The sequence below is a fragment of the Vulpes lagopus genome, chromosome 12 (assembly GCF_018345385.1).
Source record: "Vulpes lagopus strain Blue_001 chromosome 12, ASM1834538v1, whole genome shotgun sequence".
Lineage (NCBI taxonomy): Eukaryota > Metazoa > Chordata > Mammalia > Carnivora > Canidae > Vulpes > Vulpes lagopus.
In genome coordinates this window covers 67,670,880-67,695,252 of record NC_054835.1, presented here as the reverse complement: position 1 = coordinate 67,695,252, position 24,373 = coordinate 67,670,880, and the positions used below count along the sequence as shown (strand labels likewise).

The window sequence follows — 24,373 nt, the reverse complement described above, 5'->3', positions numbered from 1 at the left end:
AAAAAAAAAAAAAGCAAAAAAACTCCTCGGATGACGATGAGAACAAGAGGCAAGGAAGGTCAGGCGGTAATTTGAAAAGCTTTTAAATGTGCCGTGATTTCAACTTTTTTATTTCATCCTTTCTTACAAATGGACAATTAGCCCTAGCTCAGGTTGGTGTAATGCGCAGGCAAGCCAGACCCTGAGTGATTTATTCATCATAACCTGGGTAAGAGCATTTCCCAGGGACCCATCACAGCCAGAAACGACACCACATTATTCCCGCACCCTCGATTTTATTAGCCTTCCTAAAATAAAATACAGCCTTATCTCCTAAGGATCCTTCATGGGCAGCGGACCTTTGGTGCTGCTTTTAAAACCAGCGACAAGACCGGACCTAGGCTAAGATGTGGAAAGGAGCAGAAAGAGTGCCTTCAGCGTGGTGTCTCGCAGCTTCCTTCTTGGCCTCCACCTCCAGGGAGCCTTCCGGGTGCAGCTGCAGCTGCATCAGATAGAGCAGCCCCGTCCCCACGACACACACACTTCTCTGCACTAAAGAACAGGGAGGGACAGAGTGTGTGGGGTAACAGGTACGGAGCTGGCTGCAGGTGTCCACCTCAGGCACGCTTCCTGGACCACAGATGGGATCTAGCGGGTCTCAGAGAGGCCATCCATGGAAGGAGCATTGGGGCTTCTCTTTCCCTTTCTTTCCAAATGTCAGATGGGCCCGTTGGTTCTGAAACCGTGCACTTCCCCGCTAACATAAAATTATGGCTGTCAGAATGTGTGGGAAATATCAGGAAGGGAGACAGAACATAGACTCCTAACTCTGGGAAACGAACTAGGGGTAGTGGAAGGGGAGGAGGGCGGGGGTGGGGGGGAATGGGTGACGGGCACTGAGGGGGACACTTGATGGGATGAGCACTGGGTGTTATTCTGTATGTTGGTAAATTGAACACATAAAAATTAATTTATTAAAAAATAAAAAAATAAAAAAATAAAATAAAATAAAATTATGGCTGTCTTCCCAATGCAAAGAAAGCTAAACTGAGCAGGTCAGATTTTCCCCATCATAGGTTTATGTCCTCGTGTTTTCTTACCTTTGGGGTTGCTTCAGCTTCGTGGCACCCAAAAAGAACAAACAAGATGCAAGCAAATACCAACATAAAAACTGCCAACTGTGCTTACCGTAATGCTTGGACGACGCCCTTGGCGTGCGCATAATATAGGCTCGTTTTCCTCCTGGTTCAGAAGATGAGATCAGCGGTAGTCCTTTGTCACAAGTCTCCCGTGAGGTGCCACGTGGCTCCCAGGTGCTCTGACACCTGCCAGCTTTTGAAAACGACCAGATGCAGGTGATCCCTTGTCCCTTGTCTGGGAGTCCAGCAAGCTGTTTTGAGCTATTCCAAACCACCAGACGTGTCAACACTTCGAAAGGGGACATATAGTAGAAATGGCAAATTTATAATTCAGTAGAAACAGATGCAACAGAGTAAAAACTATGAGCCTGTTGGGAAAACACTCAGAGTGAGACATGCTGGTTTGAGAACACGTCTGAGATCACCGTCCGCAGCCTGCGTGCTGCCCTCCTTGGGAATGGGAAGGTTTGTGAACGCGAGCTCTGGTGTGAGTGGCTCTGTGGGCGCTTCCCGCGCTTGTAGCAGGTCGCATTCTTGGAAAAGTCGAACTGATATGAGAGAGATCTGATTTTCCTGTTGGTGATAAGCCTGGTCGTAGATTATATAACCCATCCAAACATCCAGTCCTGCCTTTTCCAAGAAATCACCTCAAACAGGGTATTTGCTTGAGGGTCTCTTTGTCCAAGGTGATTTGGCTCAATTTAATAGGATAACATATGACCGGCAGGTGCAATCATATTATTTAATATGATGCAGGATCACAACACTTTTTACAAAGTCCTTCGTGCCTCCCTTACGTAACCACAAAAATCTTAAGATCAAGAAACTATGATTATAGTTAGGGCAGTCAGAAAAGCTTGCCTCAGAGAGATTTTTCAGAGACATCTTGGAGTGTTTTGAAAGAGTAGGGGCTCTTTCCTCGTTCCAGCGATGAACCAGGGTTGTCTGATTCACCGCCTCCTTGGTGCGTCCTGAAGCAGCACGGACGTTCAGCATCAAGGGCTTCTTGTCCCACGGCCTGCATCCTGCATTCTGGGCCTGGCTGCCAACTTGACCTTGCAGCCTGCCATTAAAAATGCAAGTTCCAAAGCATATTTCTGACGGGTTTTCTTCCTTCAGGCTTCCCTACCACCCGTTTTTTTTTGTTTTGTTTTGTTTTTTGTTTTTTGTTTTTTTTCACGGAAGAGCCTCAGAGCTCAGGCTAGAATTCTGCGCAGTCACATCATCTCGTGACTATACAAGTCTTTCCCAGCCCACGACACATCCCAGACCTGCCTGATGATCAAAGATTGCAGCTGTCACTTCTTACTTTTGTCAACGGTTTTAAAAACCCGAATTTGCCGGAAGGCTTAAAAAGTGGCCTGACTGGTTTTTATTTTGGTATATTTTTTAAGATGATAGCTGATACATTTAAAAGGTTGTCTGATACATGGTATATAGCATAATTATATAATAACACCCACGACCCCACCACCCTATCTTAGGGAGCTGCTTACGCACCTACTCCCACCACCACCCCGCCCTGCAGAGGTCACCACGTCTCTCTGAAGTCTGTATTCCTCATTCTTCTTCTTTTTAAAAGTTTGCTCTCATACGCAGGTCTCTCTAAACCATGCAGAGTTTCGTTTTGCTTGTTAAACATTCAGAATTTATGTGGTCAATTGAGGTTGCTCTTCTGAAGTAGCCTTTTTGGGTGCTGATCCACTTACGCATGTAGGCTGCAATTGCTCAAAACCATCAGGGAGCTCTTTGTTTGAAATTTCCTGCGGAGATAGTTTATTAGCTCCTCAAGAATCCACGCTGTTGCTTTATAACACGCTTGGTCTGATTCAACTCTTCTTTCCTATCGCCTCCCTATTTCCCCCATTCATTTATTTAAGAAATATTTAGTGGGTGCTCCTGTGAGCCATGCACCGTGCTAGATAGAAACCCACGGTAAACCAAGGAGCGCCCCTGCTCCCACCTGAGCTTATGCCAACCCCTCCTCCTTTCCTCCTTTGCCATGTGAGCCATCACTTAGGCCACAGGCCAGGATATTTCAGGCCCTTGAACAGGATTCAGTGAACAAAGAGGCCATGGGATCCGTGTGGAGTGGGAGCCCCAGAAGAAGCTTATAGAAGGACTTCAGGACGTGGTCAGCCCCCATGGTCCCCGTTCTGGGCCCTCCGTGGCCTCACCTGTTTATTTCTGACTCCACATTTCTCTGTTAGGCCAGCCTCACCAACACACCCTTCATATTTACACCATCGGCTCCACACCTGCCGAGGTGGCCTTTGCCGTGTGGTATAGATGCAGGACTTTACAATGAAAGAGGAAATCAAAAAAAGAAAAGGAAGGAAGGAAGGAAGGAAGGAAGGAAGGAAGGAAGGAAGGAAGGAAGGAAGGAAGGAAGGAAGGAGAAAGAAAGAAAGAAAGAAAGAAAGAAAGAAAGAAAGAAAGAAAGAAAGAAGAAAGAAAGAGGAAATCAGCCCTGTAAGTGCTCGAGCTGACAACCCAGATTATGATTTTTTTTTATAGTAAAAGAACTTAAAAGTCACATGAGGTCATCAAATGGGAGATTGATCAGTACAGTTGATACAATTGCCTGTGTATAAGCATGGAACCTCAGAAATACGCTTATACATACACCTTTTTCATTTATATATGGTATAAACATGACGACTACAAATAACGTGTGTGTAACTCCTGTATGCTCAACCAGCTTCCACGTGACCCGTTCACCAGAATAACTGACATTCTGCGATCCCTCCGTAAAATACAATGACTGACACCAAAACTCTGACCCCTCGTGGCTCCAGGGCCATCTCCATGTGCCGGGCACATCTGTTCTTCCCAGCTGTGTGGTGTGATTCCCAAGAGTCAAAAGCCTGCTTATGCCAGTCGTGCTTCTTATTAAGTTGCAAACTTTAATTAAATGTTCCCACATTCGGGATGAGATACGAACTTGACAAGAAATTCATTTCAGTAAAAACCGAACTGAAGACTTTTTGAAAGACTCAGTCAAGATGAGTCACTGTAAAATCCCTTTTGGACTAGGTGTGAACAAGGTGACTGTAAAAGACTGAGGGAGAAAGTTAAAATCTAGAAGCACCCTGCTCTCTGATCATGCTGCAGATGTCTCTGACTTCTTGTTCTACTTGAAATGGACTCGAGTTAGAAATTGTACATGATACCTGGTGGGTTTTTTAAAGACAGACCTGTGTCCAACAGATAATACTCAAAGAGAGGATCTTAGCCTTTCCTCAAAGATTAGTGAATAAATGGACATTTGTGATTTAATTTTATAAATTTCTTTTTTTTTTTTTAAAGATTGTATTTATTTATTCATGAGAGACACACAGAGAGAGAGGCAGAGACACAGGCAGAGGGAGAAGCAGGCTCCATGCAGGGAGTCCGACACGGGACTCGATCCTCGGTCTCCAGTATCAGGCCCTGGGCCGAAGGCGGTGCTAAACCGCTGAGCTACCAGGGCTGCCCTTGTGATTTAATTTTAAACAAAATTGATCCCCTGTTTGAAGGACTCACAATCAGGACACCTGGGTGGCTCAGTGGTTGAGCATCTGCCTTTGGCTCAGGACGTGATATGGGGTCCTGGGATCGAGTTCTGCACCGGACTTCCCTCAGGGAGCCTGCTTCTCCCTCTGCCTGTGTCTCTGCCTCTCTCTGTATATTTCTCGTGGATAAATAAATACAATCTTTAAAAAAGAAAAAAGAAAAAAAGAAATGAAGGACTCACGATCACCTATCCATCCCAACCACCTTCGAAAATTGACTTTTCTTATACTTGTACCTTTACGCTTATGAGGACTGCCCTACACGAGAGTGGTTTTACACAGTAACCCAACCTCCCTAAAAGATCCCAGTCGCGATGGCACTTGCTAAGGTTTCCTCGGCTGTTTATATTGGTTTTTTTGTTCTCATTTGCTGGACATTTAGTGAGAGCCAGGAGAAAAGACCCTATTTTTGAAATGATGGTTTGAAGAGGGAGATAAAGGCAATGTCAGGCTGCTGGATGGATGGGGAAGGTCATGACCTCCCAGGGCTCTGTCCTTTCTGGCCAGTCACACTCGCAGCTGACCTTTTCTCTCACTGCCCCAGGAGCCCACGGAGCTGGGCCCCCTGAAGCGGCCTGATGTTCACCAACTCGGGGCCCGCGGGAGGGTAACGATCAAGCTAGTCTTCGATAACTTGGGTCCAGATGAGAAAAGGGCCTTTCGACGAGGTTCACGTATTTTTTGACCCTAGCTCTTTCCCGATCAGATGCAAGGGACCTTTTGGCCTGGGAGGACAGTCATCCTGCTAAAGGGGGAAACATTTCAAATCCCATTATAGCCATGCCTCCCCCGCCCCCATGTACCCAGCCACACAAGTGACGAAGTGACGTGCCTCTGCTTGCGTGTGTGCGCAGGCATGCATGGGCACGTATGTGCGTGTGTGTGCATGTGCGCTCACGTGTGAGTTTTGGAAGGCCTCGGATGAGGGCTGCTTCAGCTCCAGGCCAGACAAAGACCTTGCACACAGCAGCCTCCTGGTCAAGGAGACGCTGTATTTTCCTTAGTACCCAACGTATGGAAAGGGGGCTTATTTGAAAAGGTTCCGCGAGCACCAGAAGGCTTCAAGCCTGCTCCCCGAGAGAGCAAACAGGAGAGAACCAGGCCGACTGGAGCGAGGGGCACAGCTTCATTTCAGCCATCCCAGGGGGACGTCAGCTATGCAGCCTCACTTCATTTTCGCTTTGTTGTCGCGGGAAACGTGGGTCCCTGCAGCGAACAGAGCCATGGAAACCACTTCGCTCTCTCTCTTTCTCTCTTTTTCTGCTGCAGTTAAGGAACCTCAGTAAGTGGAGACGGGGGAGAGGGGACCAGCCGGAGAGGGAGGGGAGCCATGGGCACAGGAGCCCTATTTTATTGCTCCGAGGAGTAACCGGACCCCTGCCCAGGAGAGCCCCAAGCCCTCCAGAGAAAGAAATTGCAGGGGAATGAGTCATCCCCTCTTTTAGAAGAACACAGGGGTGCCCTGGGGGACCGGGGGCCTCCCTTATCAAAACGTAGGCAACTGAACTACACACACCGTGCTTGGCTAAAGGCTAGGATCAGCTTCTGGTTTATTATCTATTTAACTAAGTGGATTAAATGAGAATTGACTGGAACTGTACACTTAAGAGTTCCCTTACAAAACACTGTTATCTCCCAAGCGGGCTTAATGGAAGGGCTGTCGGGGTTATTAGAAGTAACTGAATACAGCGCCTTGCGGAGCGAAGATCCAGAGGAGGGGATACGGCCTGCCTGGGGGACCTCACACCTCGTGCGCCTGCAGAAGTCGGGCCCGGGGCATGACTGCCAAGCACCACGTCAGCAGCCACCCCGAGGGACGGGCACAGGTCTTCCCGGGAAGAAAGGCATTTGCTCCTCGCTCCGTTTTAAAAGCGTTTCTTCGGTATCAAGGCTGAATGAAGAGTCATTGATCTTTTCTGTCTGTGGTCGCAGCGCATGGGAGCGACAGCAGAGCGGAGTGGCGACCGGGACCGTCCCTGGAGTCAGACTGCAAGGGTTTGACTCTTAGCTTTGCTGCTCGTCAGTGGAGTGACCACCGTGTCGCTTACCTGCTCTGTGGCTCGGTTTCCCCATCCGCAAAGTGGGAGTGCCCTTAGTGCCTACCTCGTTGTGTCTCTCTGGAGGTTCAGTAAGGTGACAGGTGCACACTTCTTAGCGAAGCACCAGGCACAGGTGAGGACGCAGGGAGCCTCCAGTGATTGTAGCTACGACTAATGTCACGGAAAAAAGTCACCCTGTGTCAAAGCTTTTGTGCCCACATCACCGTTAGCTACTGATGGCAGCGTGAATCTGGGACGAGCCACGTTCACAGAGGAGATTCTGGGTGGGGGGAGGCGGTGGACACGGAGGAGCTCGGGTTGTGGTCAGCGGGACATGGTGAACGCTGACTTTGCCAGGGATGGCCATGTGATCCGGCCTAAAGTCATTTATCTTCTCTGATCCACGTTTCTAAAGTGCGTGTGTGTGTGTGTGTGTGTGTGTGTGTGTGTGTGTGTGTGTGTGTGTTAGACTCTTATTATAGGTTTTGGGGAAGTGAGTGTAAATCCCGCTTTTGGTGAAGATTGATATAAGTATGGATAATGCTCTGAGACTGGCCTGGAGTCCCAGAAACATGTACGTTGCGGAACATAATTCGAAAGAGTTAATGCTTTGGACAGAAGTTGCTCATGTGCAGTTTGGATGAACAATGAAAATAATTGACTATTTTTCAGGAAAGTTTTATTTTATTTGTGAATTTAGGACTTTGTGTTTTCCTTCCTGATGGCGTGATAGCCTTATTCTTCAGTTGGGTTCCTTTGAGCTTAATTTACCAGTGATCTGTAAACAGTGTTTCTGTCAATCTGCTCCACAGTTGAGCTGACTCTTTGCAATTATACATTAACTTTAATGCATAATCCACAATTTCCATGAATTTATCTATAATTTTCAGTAATCTATAATCTGGTAGGTGATTCTATTCCACTCGGTTCATGGATGAACCTCATATTACTCACTTTCCAAAAAACTTGAAACAGACCATATGAAGAATCAGGTGAATCTTTCCGTTTGATAGAAAATAATTTACTTTAAATTTAAAAAGTTAGCCCGGGGGTACCTGGGTGGCTCAGTCAGTTTAAACAGCTGCCTCTCCATTTCAGCTCAAGTCATGATCTTAGGTCTTGAGATGGAGCCCCACCTCTGGCTCCACACTCAGCAGGGAGTCTGCTTGAGGTTGTCTGTCTTCCTCTCCCTTTGTCCCTCATGCTCGCTCTCTCTCTCTCTCTCTCTCTCTTTCTCTCAAATAACTAAGTAAATCTTTAAGAGAAAAAAAAAAAGATTATCTCGCCCTCCATCTGCCCCAGCCCCTCCTCCATTGCTTGTGCACCCACTCTATTTCTCTCTCAAAAAAAAAGATTAAGCCTATTAGCTGAATTGTGTTTTAGAGGAATTGAAACATTGTGCATGGTATTGGAACTAGTGATGCCTTCTTCTTGGTTTTATACCTTTTTTTTTTTTTTTTTTTTTTTTTTTTACCTCAAAGACTAGTACAGAATGTCCACCACTTAGATATAATTGATAGGATTTCCCAAGTTTTGAATGGCTCAACTAAGAGTTTAAGGAAAGAGGCTACATGAATGAGTGAGAAGCCATAACCTTCCAGGGTTTCTTCTAGTTGGTTATTGACTAAAGCACACGCTGGTACATCTATCTCAGCTAGGGCTGCCATGCCGAGGGTAAGCATGGTGCGATATCCATACCTACCAGGTACCTGTGGATCTTAACTCTTCTTGGTCATGAGCCTCTGTAACAATCGGGAGGAAGTTATGGACGTGCTCCTCAGAAAACAACACACTTTCTCCTTTCCATAAAGCTTGACATAGAATTCTGGGGAATTCACACAAACTCCTGACTTTGCTCTATCCCTCTCCTCCCCTCACCACAGTTCACTGAACATGGAGGCTTTCTCTCACTATGCTTGACCACACTGATTTTTTTTCTAAAAATTTTTATTTATTTATTTATTTGAGAGAGAGAGAGCACAAGCGAGGAAGGGAAAGAGGGAGAAGCAGACTCCCCGCTGAGGAGGGAGCCTGACTTGGGGCCCGATCCCAGGACCCTGAGATCATAACCTGAGCAGAGGGCAGCCACTTAACTGACTAAGCCACCCAGGTGCCCCTAACTTATTTTTTTTAATGACATGAGTCGGACATTTTCTGGAAACCAAGAATTAAAGACTGGTCAGAGCATTTTTAGGAACAATGAGAAATAGACATACTGGTGTTGGTCCCCAGGTCCTGGCACACAGCTATTAGAACCCTTGGAATCTCCAGAGTGATAAGAGCGTCTTGTATGCTGATGGGATGACTGGTGGTTGGGGCCCCCTGACAGCCTCAGGATGGAGGGCTGATTGCCAGAAAGACAAGGGCATGTTTAGAGAGTTGGAGTTTTCAGCCCTACCCCCCAACCTCCAGCAAAGGGAGAGGAGCTGGAAGTTGGGTGAAGCACCTATGGCCAGTGATTTAATCAATGATGCCATGTAATGAAACCTCCATACAAACCCTTAACCGACAGGCTTGGAAGAGCTTCTGGGTTAGTGAACACATGAAGGTGCTGGAAAGGTAGAGCACCTCAAGGGGGCAGGGAAGCTCTGTGCTCCTTCCACCTATGTTGCACTATGCATTTCCTCCCTTTGACTGTTCCTGAGTCTTATCCCTTGTAATGAACCAGTAATAGTACATAAAGCACTTTCCTGAGTTCCATGAGCTGTCCTAGCAAATGCTGAACCTGAGGAAGGGGTCACAGGAACCCTCCATTGGTAGCCGGTCTGTCAGGAGTAGCCGTGGCCATCTGGCACTTGCACCTGACGTGTGGAGTGGGAATAGCCTTGAGGACCCGAGTCCCTCAACTGCAAGGTCTGCACTAACACTTTATTTAGTGTCAGATTTGAACTGAATCTTTGGACCTCAGTGGGTGCCTGGAGAATCAGAGAATCGGCAGGTGTGGGGAAAAGATCTGCACATTCCATGTCAAAAGTGTTGTTGGTAAAGACGGTTCAGAATTTGACCTCCCTTCGAGAGTCATTATATACAGTGTGCCAGGGACTCACATGCCACCTGGCTGTGTCCGCTGTGGCCGGGTTCCTGTAGGTGATCCCGTATACTTTAGGTACATTCCATCGTACATTAAGCTTGTTTGGATCTACCTCTATTCCCTAAAAACAACTTCTCCCTATCAGAATCAATAAGCGTCTCCACATTTCACACCCATTAGGATCAATCAAGAAGATAATGACAAGCGTTGTTGAGGATGCAGAAAAAAATTGCAACCCTCTTCCACTGCTGGTAGGAGTGTCAAACGGTAGGTCACTTCGGACAACAACCTGGCGATTCCTCAAAGGGTCAAACACAGAGTTACCAACTCTCTGGCAACAGTACTACTCCCAGATATACAGTCAAGAGAAATGAAAAATGTAGGTCTACACAAAACCTTATATAGATAGAGAACCAGCAGCGTTATTCATGATAGCCAAAACGTGAAAATATCCCAAATGCCCATCAACTGATGAACGCCTGTATAAAATGTGGTGCAGCCATATGGCGAATGTTAGTCAGCAATAAAAAGAAATGAAGTAGTGATGTATACGGCAACCTGGATGCACCTTGAAACCAGTGTACTAAGTAAAAGAAGCCAGTCCCAAAAGATCATATATTCTGTGGGTCCATTTATATGAAATGTCCAAAAATGGTAAATCCATAGACACAGAACACAGATCAGTGGTGTCAGGGCCTGGGAACAGGGTGGTAAAGGGGCGTGACGGTTCCAAGAATGGGCTTTCCTCTCTTGTATTGTGCTGATGGTGGTCGTACAACTATGTGAATACACTAAGAGCTACTGGATTATACGCTTTCATTTGTATGGTACATGAATGACATCTCGATAAAGCTGTTCCCAAAAAAGAAAACAGGCTCTGGATCCAGGCCGTTTGTGTTTAAGTGCCTCTGGAAGGGGCAACATGGGTGGCTCAGGGGTTGAGCATCTGTCTTTGGCTCAGGTCGTGATCCCAGGGTCCCAAATCGAGTCCCACATTGGGCTCCCCGCAGGGAGCCTGCTTCTCCCTCTGCCTGTGTCTCTGCCTCTCTCTGTGTGACTCTCATGGATAAATAAATAAAATCTAAATAAATACGTAGATAAATGCCTCTGGAAGTTCTGGTGTCCTGTGACAGGGATTCTGGGTGCAGGTACTGTATTTGGAAAGCTATTAGAGGAAGCATGGTCAAGAAGTAGGAAAGTGAGCCGGGGAAGGAAGGAAAACCAATAAAGGTGCATTAATTAGTGAGATACCACTGGGGACAAGTAGGTCTCCATCCTTCTGGGACTGAGCAAAGGCTTTGGAGATGGCAATTCAGAATTGTCCCCCCAGGGAATGAGAAGCTGGGTTGTTCCTACGAATGCCGACCTCCTAGGACTTCCAGCCTGCCCACACAAAGGCAAAGCATGCTTCCACAACCAGAGGAAGCCCACAGACAAGAAGAGAGATAGAGACAGAGACAGAAACACAGAGACAAACAGAGAGACATGCAGAGTCAGAGTACGCAAGAACTGTTCCCCAGACCTACGGGTGGTGCATCCAGGGTGACGAGGGGATGTGGGCAGAGCATTGACAGCACCTGCTCACAGGGTGTTACTTAACCACTCTGAACCTTGGTTCCTGCGTCCTTAAAGTGGGGCAAATAATAGCTCCTATCTCCTAAGGGTGCCGTGAGCATTAATGAGTTAATGTATCAGAGTATTAGAGAGAGCCAAAAAAAAACAACTCATCTTGGATCTTGATTTTTTAAACTTCTGACTTCTCCATGATCATTTCTCTCCTGAATGGGCTTCTAACAAGATAGAGAATAAATCTGGCTATTATAAGTGTCAAAGAAAAATAGAATCGTTGCCGAGAATAGTCTTCTTATTAGGCCCTCTTTGTGTGTTATCAGCTCTGAAGGGCTGCCTTTTGAAATACACCATATGCTTTGTTGGCACATTAGGCAGATGCCCATCCCAGCAAGATCTGTTCCTGGAACAGCTCTATAACCTCCCAGTCTTGCTCTTCTATTTTATGGAAACCGCTGGTGGGATTCAAGCAAGAGAGGTTCATCACAGCACTGTCTGGGACTTTCCTTTGTGTCTCTCCCTATTTTCCCACAGCTCTGTTCTGAGGATAGTCAGACCCGAGCGAGCTTTCTTTCTGTGACGCTTCTACAGTGTGGGGCCTGAAGCCAGTGGCTGCCATCCCAGGCAATTCTGAGTTCTACTTCTGTCAAAGGCATTTACCTGTAGTACGTTTCCTTGCTCATAGATGATTAAGACGGCCCCGCTGGGGAACAGCCAGGGTAAAATAGGGTTAAAAAAAAAATCCAACTATGTTACATGGAGCTCCAGCTGTCATGATTAAAACTTATTTTAAAGATTTGTTCACCCAAGAAAATATCTCTGGATTGTTTCAGGCTGTGACTCTTCAATTAAGCTGACATTTCACAAATCCAAAATTGCTGTGGATGAGCTCTTTGCCTCGCTTCGGGATATCGCTGGAGCTCGGAATCTCATGAAACAGTTTAAGTCTGTGTATGTTCCTGGAAACCATACCCACCAGGCAAGTACATATGTTTTAAAGTAACCATCTAATCTGTGTTGTAGTTTTAGGATTCAGAGACTGAAAAAAAAAGGTTACCATTATGGCCTCTCTACAATGAGGGATTTGTTCTAGATGAACTCCAAGCCTCCTTCCAGTTGAGAGATCTGGGTTCGCCTGAGTCTGAAAGCCTCTTGATTCATTTCCACCACAGGCTTGATGCAGGGAGAAGAGCACTGGACTGGGGGCCAGCCACTGCTCTGTAGCTGTCACATACTTATTCTACAATCTTAGGCAAGTCCTTTTGGGCCCTAGTTACTGTGAGTGCTGGTGAGGATCTGGCCTGTGATTCCCAGGCTTCTAGATCTAAGCAGTCCCAAAACATTCTGAACAACTTGAACAAAATTACCTGATAATACTGTGGCAAGAAAAAAAGAAGTATGTGACAGCAAAACCTTTCTTATTTGACATCCGCCCCCACCCCCACACCCTCATACTTGCTAAGGGCAGTGGGGGAACTTTAGAAGAGTGTTTTGAACAGTGATTGGGAAGATAGTATGAGAATCCAAGATTAAAAGCTCAGTGATGGGGGAGGGGCCACAAAGACCCAAAGGGAAGCTTAAGGAATGAAGAAGAGCTGGAGTCATTGAAGCCGGACCGTGCCTACTGGACAAGGATGGAGACAGAACTGAGGTTCCTGGTGGCCAAAGATGAGCGCTGAAGGAAAAACAGATGTTTCTGATGGGAAAGCTCATTAGTGGAGTGTGTGCAAGCATCTTCCCCTTCGTCTCCCCATGAAATCTAAGTAAAATCCACTCCATTTGCTACAACTGTTTGGGAAGCTGAGTGTGCTGTTAGTGGGGACTCTGCCATAGTGAGGGGCTCAGCTTCAGGAAGGATGCTGGTGATTTAAGCTGGGCATGTAGACAGGAGCTAAGGCTATCTGCTACAGCTAGCAAAATCCAGACTCTTCCTCCCATATAGTCTTACAGTAGCCGATACTTGAAGAGTGCTCCCACATTCGGCTTGTGCTTTGATCCTCACAAGAAGTAAGCCAGGGAAGCATTATTACCCCGAGATCCAGGAAGGCCAGGTGACATGCCACAGACACGCAGGTGGCCAGGGCCAGATGCAGGGTTTGGGCTCCCAATACAAAACCTCCTCCCCGCCATATCATGGATTTCATGGAGGCTCTAGAAATACTGGTTGATGGTCCTGATGGGCATCTGAAATCACCCACCAACATATGAAAGACCTTGGAAACTGGCTCTCAACTTAGTAACATAAATTCCCATCCTTTGCTCAATGACCTGAGAACACCATCACCACAAAATACAGACAAAATCACTCAGATCATTCATCATATGTAGTTTGGTCACTGAAAAAGTCTCCAGTCTTAAGTACAGCGGCATGGACTAGGTCTAGGAGACACAGAACTGGTGGTTTATGATGAGATTTAGACCAAGGAATGTCAAGAAGGAAGTGGCTGCTATACTTGATAAAGTGCAAATAAACCACTAAGTTAATAAGCTTTTTTCAGTTTTGTGACCATTGTGACTAGTTTAGCCAGATTCACATAAACATGCATTAGCTATAAATCTCAGGCATGATAAGGACGATGATAAATTTCCTAGACTTTATCTCCCTGCTGCCAACACTGTCATTTTCTGGACCCCAGAACCCTGTTCTGTGGTTATGGCCTTGGGAACCCTGTTCTGCGGTTACTCCCTTACAGTGAATCAATGCCATCAACCCATTCACTGAAAATCCTAAATGTCAGTGAGTGGGAGATAGGGGCGAGCTGGGGAGTATATGTGTATCTTAAGGGGATTTAGTAAATGATGATACAAACACATGCTGTGAAATGCTGTGAGACCATTAAAATGAATGAGATGACCCCAAATGTGCTTAGCAGGACTGTATGTGAATCCTTGGCTCAGGCTCCACTTCTTGGAGAACTCAAACCAAAACAGAGGTTTATGATCTGTTCAATGAAGAAAAAAAAAAAACAAAAAACATGTAGATCATTCAAGTATTTTTCTATCTTCATTTAAAAAATAAAATAAAAACTATATGGTTATGTACATTTAGTAAGTCTTTAAAAATTAAGGAAAACTGTATAATGGTTACCCTGTGGGGGATGGGAAGGGTTGGAAGGATGAGGAGGAACTCTGACCTCCTGCTTTGTATTTATGTGGATAGAGAACAAGTTTTTGATGATATCATGGGTGATTTTTACCTGTCTGGGTTTTTTGATAATTTTTGAATTTAAAGTTTTTCAACCATAGACGTAAGCCCAGCGAGGACAGGAATTTTGACTTTTTTTTTTTTTTTTTAATTTATGATAGTCACACAGAGAGAGAGAGAGAGAGGCAGAGACACAGGCAGAGGGAGAAGCAGGCTCCATGCACCGGGAGCCCGATGTGGGATTCGATCCCGGGTCTCCAGGATCACGCCCTGGGCCAAAGGCAGGCGCCAAACTGCTGCGCCACCCAGGGATCCCAGGACAGGAATTTTGATCTGGTCTGTTCACTGCCGTATCCTCAGGGTCTAGAGTGGTATTTCCCATATAGTGAATGCTTAAGGAATATTTGTTGGGGCATCTTGAATGCAGTACATATATTTTCATCATATATTGGAGGATTTGGGGGAATGCAAAGTATGTATAATGAGAAAGAAATAAATGTTGACATTAGAGTCAGAGTCCAGCTGTGTCTAGTTTTGAGGATGGGCCTTGACTGGGCAACTCTCTAGGTATTCTCCCACCTTGGTCCTCAGCCCTAAGCCTCCAGGAAAAATAAAATAAAAATTTAAAAAGTGTGCTTTCTATCTAGCTCCGTGCTATTTCTACAATGTCTAGTTGAGATGTTCTGGGCTCCCTGGGATACCGAGGAAAGCACTAGCCCTGGTCTAGCTGCAGATTCCTATTCCAGCTCTGACCAGTGCCGTGAATTCCCAGGGCCCCTACCTGCCCCACTCCCCCTTCTAGCACCCCTCTCCTCTCTCACAGCCACTCCCGTTACCCCTGCTAGCACCTGAGGCCCCTCTTCTTCTACCTCCGTCCCTTTGCCCTAAAATTTAGGAAAATATGTCAGCCACAGCCATAGGCCAGAGAGCAGACCACTCTCAGCATTTCAAGGAGAACATGATTTCATGCAAGAAATTAACTACATATAAAATCTCTGGAAGAGCTGGAGGAGTGGGATCTAGACTGCATGTCCGGAAATGACCTCAGAAGGGCACTACAGACCTGGCTCTTCAAGGGAACTGGTCCCACTGCTGGCTGCAGCCAGGAGAGTGGGCATGATGGGGATCATGAGGCTGCCACTGAAGCTTTCGACTTGCAGAACATTCCACCAAAGCTGGACGCAGCACCCATGTTTGTCACCATGGTGTATCTGTAGGGCCTAGCTCGGTGCTTGCCACCTAGTGGGTGGGTAGGTTGGTGGATGGATGGATGGATGGATGGATGGATGGATGGATGGATGGGTGGATAGATGGATTGAAGGATTCTGGACTAGGAGTCTTATCCACAATGGCATTTCTTATGCTCTTAATTCTTAGTGAGACAGAGGTTAGCATGGAGGTTAACAGCCCAGCAGAGCAGCATTGAGTTCATAGGTCCATAGGCCCACCAACTCCGTGCCCTGAAGCAGGTTACTTCACCCCTCTGTGCCTAGTTCCTCGACTGAACCAAGGAGCTAATAATAGTAGTAGCGCCCTCATAAAGATGCTCAAATGATTGAGTAAATGTGAAACTCTTAGGACAGGAGCTAGCGAAGACAGCACTGGGTAAGCATTAGCTGTAACAGTCGCAGTGATGACAAAATAGGCCTCTTTTTCGTCCTCTCTTGTAGCATTTCACCTTCTCCTTTGCTGGGAGATGGGCCACATCGAAGGGGAATCATTCTCAAGCTGACTGTACTGTTAGCTGCTGGGTACAGTAAGGGTTTACAGCTGACGCCCGATGGTTTGGAAAGGTTGTGTTTTTCCTAGACTCTAGTGAGTGGAAACCTAAGCCCCGGGTTGGCCTGTGCAGCAAGTCTTCTTATGCTTTTGTTTCTTACTGCGAATGTTCCAGTATAACGGGAGGCTTCACCTCCTCCCTGAATGCCGCGGTGTTTGATGTGCAGCTTTCCCCGAGCCACAGCATCAGGAGGATATTAGGCCGACGTCTCAGGGCGAAGAGCTTATGTGCCCTTTCAGACAAAATGCTGTCTGACTCTTGCATGACTTGCTTTGGCAGAAGTCTCAAAGCGCTGTGCCGTGCTGTGCTGGAGAAGACTGGCCACAGATGCGTACTGTCTTGGGCCTCTGGCAGGCTGAGCAAGAGCATTTAGAACCAGCGGTGCCCAGGGAGGCCCGACTCATCTGGTGCCTGGTGAAATGTGGCTCTCCGAAGGGTCTGTAGGCCCAGGCTCTTCGTCAACAATCCCCAGCCCTGGCTGTTCCTTCCAAGCTCTTTTCTTTTTCCTCCTCCTGATTCTATTTTCCTAACCTGCTAGTGCCCCTTTTGAAAGAAGCCAACTCAAGATGGGACTACAGTGGGGGCCAGGACACTTGGCTCTGTCCTGTAGCCCACTTCTAACTGCCTAGGTGAACTCTTGCCAATTAGTTCAAGGCTTTGGACTTTGGGATTTTTTTTTTTTTTTTGCTTTTTTGTTTTTTTGTTTGTTTGTTTGTTTGTTTTGTTTTGTTTTTGATATTGAAGGTAAAGGGACTACACTCAAATTTTTACCAAGTAATCTGCTGGTTTGAAGGAAGGATGGATAGATGGATGGATAGATGGGTGAACAGAGAGGCAAATGAACCACTTTTCAATCTGCAGCTCAAACCATTTCCTTTAAGAAGATGAAAGGGGGGAAAAAAATCAGGGCTAGTATAGCAAAAAATAAAAATAAATAAGCCACGGAACAGTCAAAGCCATCAGCAGTTTTGAGCAGATGTTTTTTTCTGTACAGTCATGGATTGAGACAAAATGAATGCTCTCTCTACAAGTCTGGTTTTCCTGAGGACTTGGTTACTTAGAGTCAGTCTTGCAGAAAAGGGAGTAGCCTTTTCAGTAATCGGGCCAAGAGGGTCCGTGGCTGCCCAACACCAACCAACAAAGCCAAGGGCAGCAGCACTGACTGATGAGATGTGGTTGTGGCAACAATTGAGATTTTCCTGGAAACTGGTTATCTTGGACCATCATGAAGGTGCACCAAATTCAGGAAGATGTTGGAGTTAGACTAGTTTCTAGAAACTGTCGCTGACTTGCGTAGAATGTCAGAAACTGCTGCTGTACTCGATACCTCTGTTCAAGAGCTAGAATCAGGCCAATAAAAGAATCTTTTAGGCCTACCATCATCTCGTATCCACCACAAAAAGAGTAACCAGAGACATAGACACAAATATTCTGTTCTTCATAGTTTGATTAAATATGGTTATTTTTAAAAGCCTAGTTTGTTCTGGAAGGGATACTGGCCATTTAAAGGAAAAAGAGAGTTTCTGGTAAAAGATCAATCTCTTTTTGTACTTTTTCACATATAATACCAACCAGGGACCTCGTTAGGCTCTACCAAACCTTCAGGCTATCCTCATGAGACTGTCGTAAAGGGCCGCATTATGATTTTCATGGTCCTACTCATTTTGCCTTTATGGACCCCTTCCTCCATTAAAAAAAAATTAAAAATTATATTGTACAATTGCATTGGTACAGAGACAATATTATATATCAAAACATTATATTTGACCTAAAAGTTCATGTTTTTTTCCTTCTGCTTTTAAACTAATACATTTCCACAGACCCCTAAGAGTCTTGTGGGCTCTAGGCACTGTGCCTTCTGTGCCTAATGGATTAGTTGGCTGTGTGGTCAAAGCCCCCACTTGGCACCAGTCTGCCTGGGACAGGAACAGAGCTAGCCACGAGCAAGCAGCAGGCATTTTCCTTCTAGTCCTCGAGACCGCTCATGGAGTAGTCCATGCAGTTACCCAGGAGTTCCTCGACTTAGGTCCCAAGGTAACAACTCAGAAGTGAGAGAACTAGACTCATTCGTGGGGGAGGGTTGGGGGTGGGAGTCTCCTGGCTTAAAAACTTCATATCCTATAGGAGCCAGTTTTTCTAGAACAATTCCACGGACGTAGCTTCCAGCGTTCCTCCAAGGGACGTGCCCAGCTATGCAAGAGTCATCAAAGCCCAAAGCTCTGGCTTTCTGTCCAATATTTAAAGCTCTCCCCAGTCTAATGCAATTTACTTAAGCAGGGGTCATTTTTATCATAAGCCATCTTGCCTGGCTACAGTTTGACATTCTTCTCTTATCAGGTTTCCAGGGAAACAGAGCTGGAAAGTTAACCAAAGGTCAAATTCTTACGCAGAAGAAGGGAAAAGGGTTTAATAATCCTTTGCCTATAACATGCAACTTGCCACTTAAGGAAATAATCATATTAATGTTTCAATGCAGACTCTACGGTGTGGCTGTGGCAGAGACAATCCATATGTTCCCCAGACTCCCATTTTCCTTGTCCTCCTGGGCACAGTTAGACCACAATTTCCAGACTCCCTTGTGGGCAAGTGTAGGTTTGTGACTAACTCTGGCCAATGAACAATGGGTAGAAGTGGTACAGATCGCTTTCAGGCTGAGCCCATAAAATCTCTCTGTAAATCCTCCACGCTCTCCCTCTTTCATCATCTGCGGATGAGGTGCAAAGGCTTCCGTGTGGGATTCAAGTGCCCTAGATGGTGGAGCCACCCGATAGAAGGAGCCTGGGTACCTGTATGGGGGTGCGGGCCAGAGACCCCCCCCCCATGGTTCACACACACCAGATGTGATGTAAGCGAGGAATAAATGACCAACAAGAAAAGGAAAGAACAAATTTGCTTGTGTTTTTAATTCCTCACCTCCCTACCCCCCAAAGGTGAACTGACAGAGAACATTTGATTAGGAAAATTAAATTACTCTGCCCAACTCTCTTAATGTTGGAGTAAACCACAAGCTGATCCCCCCTCCATTCCTCCCTAACACATAAGGAAAACGTTACGCAGAGCACTGGGGGGGGACATGGGCCTCCCCGATCACCACCTTCTGCGTGATCCTTTGCTGAGGAGTGGGTGGCTTTTGGCTAAATGGGAAATTCCATGACAGTCGGAGGGTTTCCAGCCAAGAAGCCATTGCTGAAGCAGTGCATTCCAATCAGATTTCAGGGACATGATTCAGGACACAAGGCGATCCAACCGAAGTGGCTGAGAGGAAGGAGCCAAGGGTTCTCATCATTAAAAACCCTAATTGGAAAAACTAAGAAATGTGTTTGCTAAGAAGTCGTGAGGCCAGTACTACTTTTATGCCTGAGAAAGCCTTTCCCAAGCTGTGCTCTTGAAATGGACGATTATTTCGTTCTGCTGTGCTTTGTTGTTTTAGTAAAGAATTAGAGGTCTTCTTCTCTATATTGAAGTGGGAAAACCCGTCGACGTCTCTTTAATAAAATATAAGGTTTAGTGTACTTTTGATTATAAGTAAAAATAGAAAATAACAGAAAAAAGCTCAGACTGGCTTTAACGAGAAAGATAATTTATTGGATGCTGTGACTTCAAAGTCAAGAGAAGGGACGGCGTCCAGTGGTGAGGAGCCAGTGCTGGGGTGATGTGGTGGGAACAAGCCGGGAAGAGCATGTTCCCCATTGGGCTTCCTGCCTCCACTATATCCCTCTAGTGGTCCCTGTCAGCAGAGTGTACAAGGTCTGGTTGGCAGAGCATGTGCGGTTTGCTGAGTCCTGGCCAGCATCGCAGAACTAAGTACAGGAGACAGGGTTTGGAGTTGAGACACGATAGCTTCATCACTATCACATCTCTATAGAAAATGATTTTTTCAAAATTGCTGTCCAGCGAAAAGATAATCAGACAGCGTGCAGCCGAGCAATCTAAGAAATGAGTATCACGGAGCTGGGTCAGGCAATTAATTAACGAAAGCATTGATGTTACTGTTCTGGATTAGGTGATGTGTTTGTGATCTGTTGTTTTCCGTGTCGAAGTTGTAATTTCTTTTCCCGCTCTAAATAAATGTCACCTACCTACTTAAAAATAAAATAAAATAGGGATCCCTGGGTGGCGCAGCGGTTTGGCGCCTGCCTTTGGCCCAGGGCGCGATCCTGGAGACCCGGGATCGAATCCCACGTCGGGCTCCCGGTGCATGGAGCCTGCTTCTCCCTCTGCCTGTGTCTCTGCCTCTCTCTCTCTCTCACTGTGTGCCTATCATAAATAAATTTAAAAAATTAAAAAAAAAATTTAAAAAAATAAAATAAAATAAAATAAAATAAAATAGAAAGGGAGACAGAACATGAAGACTCCTAACTCTGGGAAATGAACTAGGGGTGGTGGAAGGGGAGGAGGGCGGGCGGTGGGGGTGAATGGGTGACTGAGGGGGGCACTTGACAGGATGAGCACTGGGTGTTATTCTGTATGTTGGCAAATTGAACACCAATAAAAAATAAATTTGTTATTTAAATAAATAAATAAATAAATAAATAAATAAATAAATAAAATAAAACAAAGTTCAAGGTATTTCCAAGTTGTTTGAGCTGGATCTTATCTTAGAGGTCTAGCTCTCTGTTTTACAAATAAAATTGTAGAAAACCTCAAAAAAATAAAATAAAAAAGATTTACAACCTTCTCCAGTGGCACAATGATGACAAAATCCCAAGAATGAAGGGATTAAGGGACTGGCCCTTCCAAATCTCTGTTCATCCCCAAGGGGCACCCCATCTTGGTGGGTATTTTGTACTGGGTGCTCCGTTGCCCAGAGCTTAGCAGAAAGTGGAGCAGGGCAGGGGGCAAGATCACCAGTCCCTCCACACTTCCTGCTTTCCCCTGCCCGCCCGCACCGCCCTGGGGAGGACAGTCCCACCACCCCCAGCCTACTGCTCCTTGCACAGGGCAGGTACTAAGTCTAGTATTTTAGCCAGATTATAGACTTTTCCTGTGTCTGAGCTCCTACCATCACCACGCTCCTCCCTTACAGGAAGTACATCCTATAGCCAGCAACAGACCTTGTTGTGTTTTTTGTAGGTTGGGGGACCTACTCTCTGTCCTCTCTTAATCAGTGTAATTCTCTCTCAGCCTCAGTGTAATTCTCTGGGGTTCTGCTCCAAGTTACTCTATATAACCGCATATAGGCTAATAAAATAAATAAGTGTAAGCTCCTGGAAGGAAGGCCTGGCCATTTATTTATTTATTTTTATTTATTTTTATTTTTATTTATTTTAAGTGGGCCCCATGGCTAGCCAGCGTGCAGCCCATCACAGGGCATGAACTCATGACCCTGAGATCAAGACCTGAGCTGAGATCGAGAGTTAGATGCTCTAGCCACCCAGGCACCCCAAATTTCCTTATCTTCCCTTTGCACTTTGTATCAGTTAGAATTTCGTTCAGTCGCCATGTGTAACAAAGATCTGAAAAATAATGGCTTACACTTAGGAGGGTTTGTGCTGGCATGTGAAGTAGGTGGCTTTATAGTCTGTCTGTGTTGCGGTTCTGCAGCCCCACCAGCCATCACCAGCCTGGGTTGCGTCCAGCGCTCTGCTCCAGCCTCGCTAAGGAATGACCCTGTTTCCCATATGGTGGCTGCTGGCACCTTGGGCCCCACTTCCATGTTCTAAGCAGTGGAACAGAGAAAGGAAAAGAGTAAACTCTTCCCTTTTGAAAAAGGAGATTTTTCAAGCTCTTTTGCTTATATCTCATTGTCCAGAACCTAGTTATGTGGCTGTACCCGACTGCAAGGAAAGCTGGAGAGTGCAGACTTGTAGCCAGCGGGTAATGTGCCTCCCTAAAAAAAATTAGATTCTATTACTAAGCAAGAAGTCGATGGATATTTGACAACAATGCTGGTAAGGTCACAGACTATTGGCCAAAGGACTTCTCTTTGGGGAGCAGTTTAAAGGGATTAAAGTTTAAATTGAGGGTAAATGTCCAGAAAGGCTGAAATGATAGAGGGGCTCTCAAGATCGCTTACTCGGAGAAGATGATGTGCAAAAGTCAGAGGCCATTCCGCGACCTCGGTTTTCTTTAACATCAAAAATATTTATTGGATTATTTTAGGATTCCAGAAGTACACCTGTGAACTGTAGAAAATTTGGAAAAAGAAAAAAATAATGCCCCCGAGGCCCAGAACCTAGAGGTAGCCCTAATTAATGTTCTGCTGTGCTTTATTTTCAGTCTCATCCATGCATAAAAAATTTAATTTTTAACAATTGTTTAAAAAAAAAAAAAGATCATTCTTGCTGTTTGCAGTGGTGTTTTAACTGTTTTTGGCAAAGCGATATATTGAAGTCTTCCTCCCGCCGTGGTCCCTTGTCCTGCCCTCCAGTCCACGATCACTGCTCACGGCCGTCTCTGTAAACACATCACAGTTTCTCTTTGGTACAGTCCAGCAGATACAGACCTCCAAATCCCCGGTGACACATGTTACACGAATGCCAGCCCAGCACACACACTGTTCCTCACCTTGCTTTTTCCGCCCACACTTTATTCCGCACCCTGCTTTTTGCCAGTTCCTGTGGTGGGATCCCATTTATTAAACTGCTCCTACCCATGGGCCCTTGAGTTGTTTCCAGTCTTCTGCTATGACAAACACTAAAGGGCCTTTTATAGGTCTCATCTGCATAGGTTAACATATTTACAGGACAGATTCCCAAAGGTGGAATTGCCAGGCCAAATGCACTTGTCATTGTGATAGGCCTGCCGCATTGCCCGCCACGCCGATTGCAACAATTTGCACTCCCACCAGCAATATATGTGAGGGTCTGTTTCCCCCACGGCCTCGTCAAAAGTGCATGCTTTCAAACCTCTCCATTTTTGCCTATATGATAAATTTTAAAAATCTATCTTAGTATAGCTTTAGCATGGGGAAGGTTGAGTCATTGTATTTGCCTTTTTTTTTTTTTTTTTTTTTTAATTTCTGTCTTTTGAAGATTTACCTGGGAGATCTCTGGGGATGCAGTAGTCGGTTGGTCTAATAAACAAGAAGGCTGCACCTCTCAGCTGAACAGTTGCTGTTTCTCCCTGCATCTTATCCCTCATAAAGGCACATTCTAGCTAAACAATTGTGGGGGGGAGGGTGTTGAGGGTTATTTTGTCTTGTTTTTTTTTAAGATTTTATTTGAGAGAAAGGTAGAGAGCACAAGCAGGGGGAGGGACAGAGGGAGAGGAAGAAGCAGACTCCCGCCCCAAGCAGGGAGCCTGATGCAGGGCTGGATCCCAGGGCCCCGGGATCAAGACCTGAGCCGAAGGCAGATGCTTAACTGACTAAGCCACCCACTAAGCCACCCACGCACCCCTAATTGTGTTTTTCTACGGTTTTATTTTTAAGCAATCTCTAGGTGCCACATGGGGCCCAAACCTACAACCCCAAGATCAAGAGTCACCTATTCTTCCGACCAAGCCAGCCAGGCACCCTCTAAATAATTGTTTGTTATTTTGATGGTTTATATCCTGCTTTATTTCTAAAATATTCTAAATAAGCAAGTTGGAATAAAGGGGAAATAAGAGTAAAAAAAAAAAAATGACTGTAAGGAAAGCCAGATGAAGTCAGTTCACCCAATAGCCTCAGCACTAGCTAGAGGCAGGTCACAGGTTCAGCCAGTGCAAAGAGGCAAAGAGTTGAAAACATCAGGGCAGGACTCTGTTGGGACCTGGCTTTTGTGAGGCTGTGATAATCCTCAGAGGGTGTGGAGAGGAGACGTCCCTCCTTCTTTCAGCATTCGGGTTCCAAACTCGGGTGCCCCATGGGACCAGAGAGCAGAGACAGCAACGGGACTGGGAGGAGGGGTGAGTCAGCTGATGGGGAGGGAGGAAGAGCTTGGTAGGAAGGAGAACAAGGCAGGAGGAGTGGGGACCATGCGCAGGAAGTACACTGGTCAGGAACAGCTGCCTCCAAATATTATCTAAACATGCATGGATGTAGCACCATTTATCAAACCGTAGGAGCTGTACCGAATCCACATCAGCTTAATTCTACTGAAATTCTTATGGTACCATGTGGCCTGCTTTTTCTAAGCCCTGACCTTGGTCAGATTCCTGTTTGGCATCTTGGCTTTGTTTTCTGGCCAAGTCATACTTGGAGTTGAGCTCTATA

At 45.8% G+C, this 24,373-nt stretch overlaps 1 protein-coding gene across 1 annotated transcript in view; it reads left to right on the top strand.

The window, feature by feature from the left end:
- SCFD2 (sec1 family domain containing 2) overlaps nucleotides 1-24,373 on the top strand; it is a 421,592-nt gene that overhangs the window by 373,492 nt on the left and 23,727 nt on the right. The window contains exon 6 of the mRNA XM_041724100.1: nucleotides 12,145-12,290. Within this exon, the coding sequence (XP_041580034.1) occupies nucleotides 12,145-12,290 (146 nt within the window). The remainder of the gene's footprint in view (nucleotides 1-12,144; nucleotides 12,291-24,373) is intronic.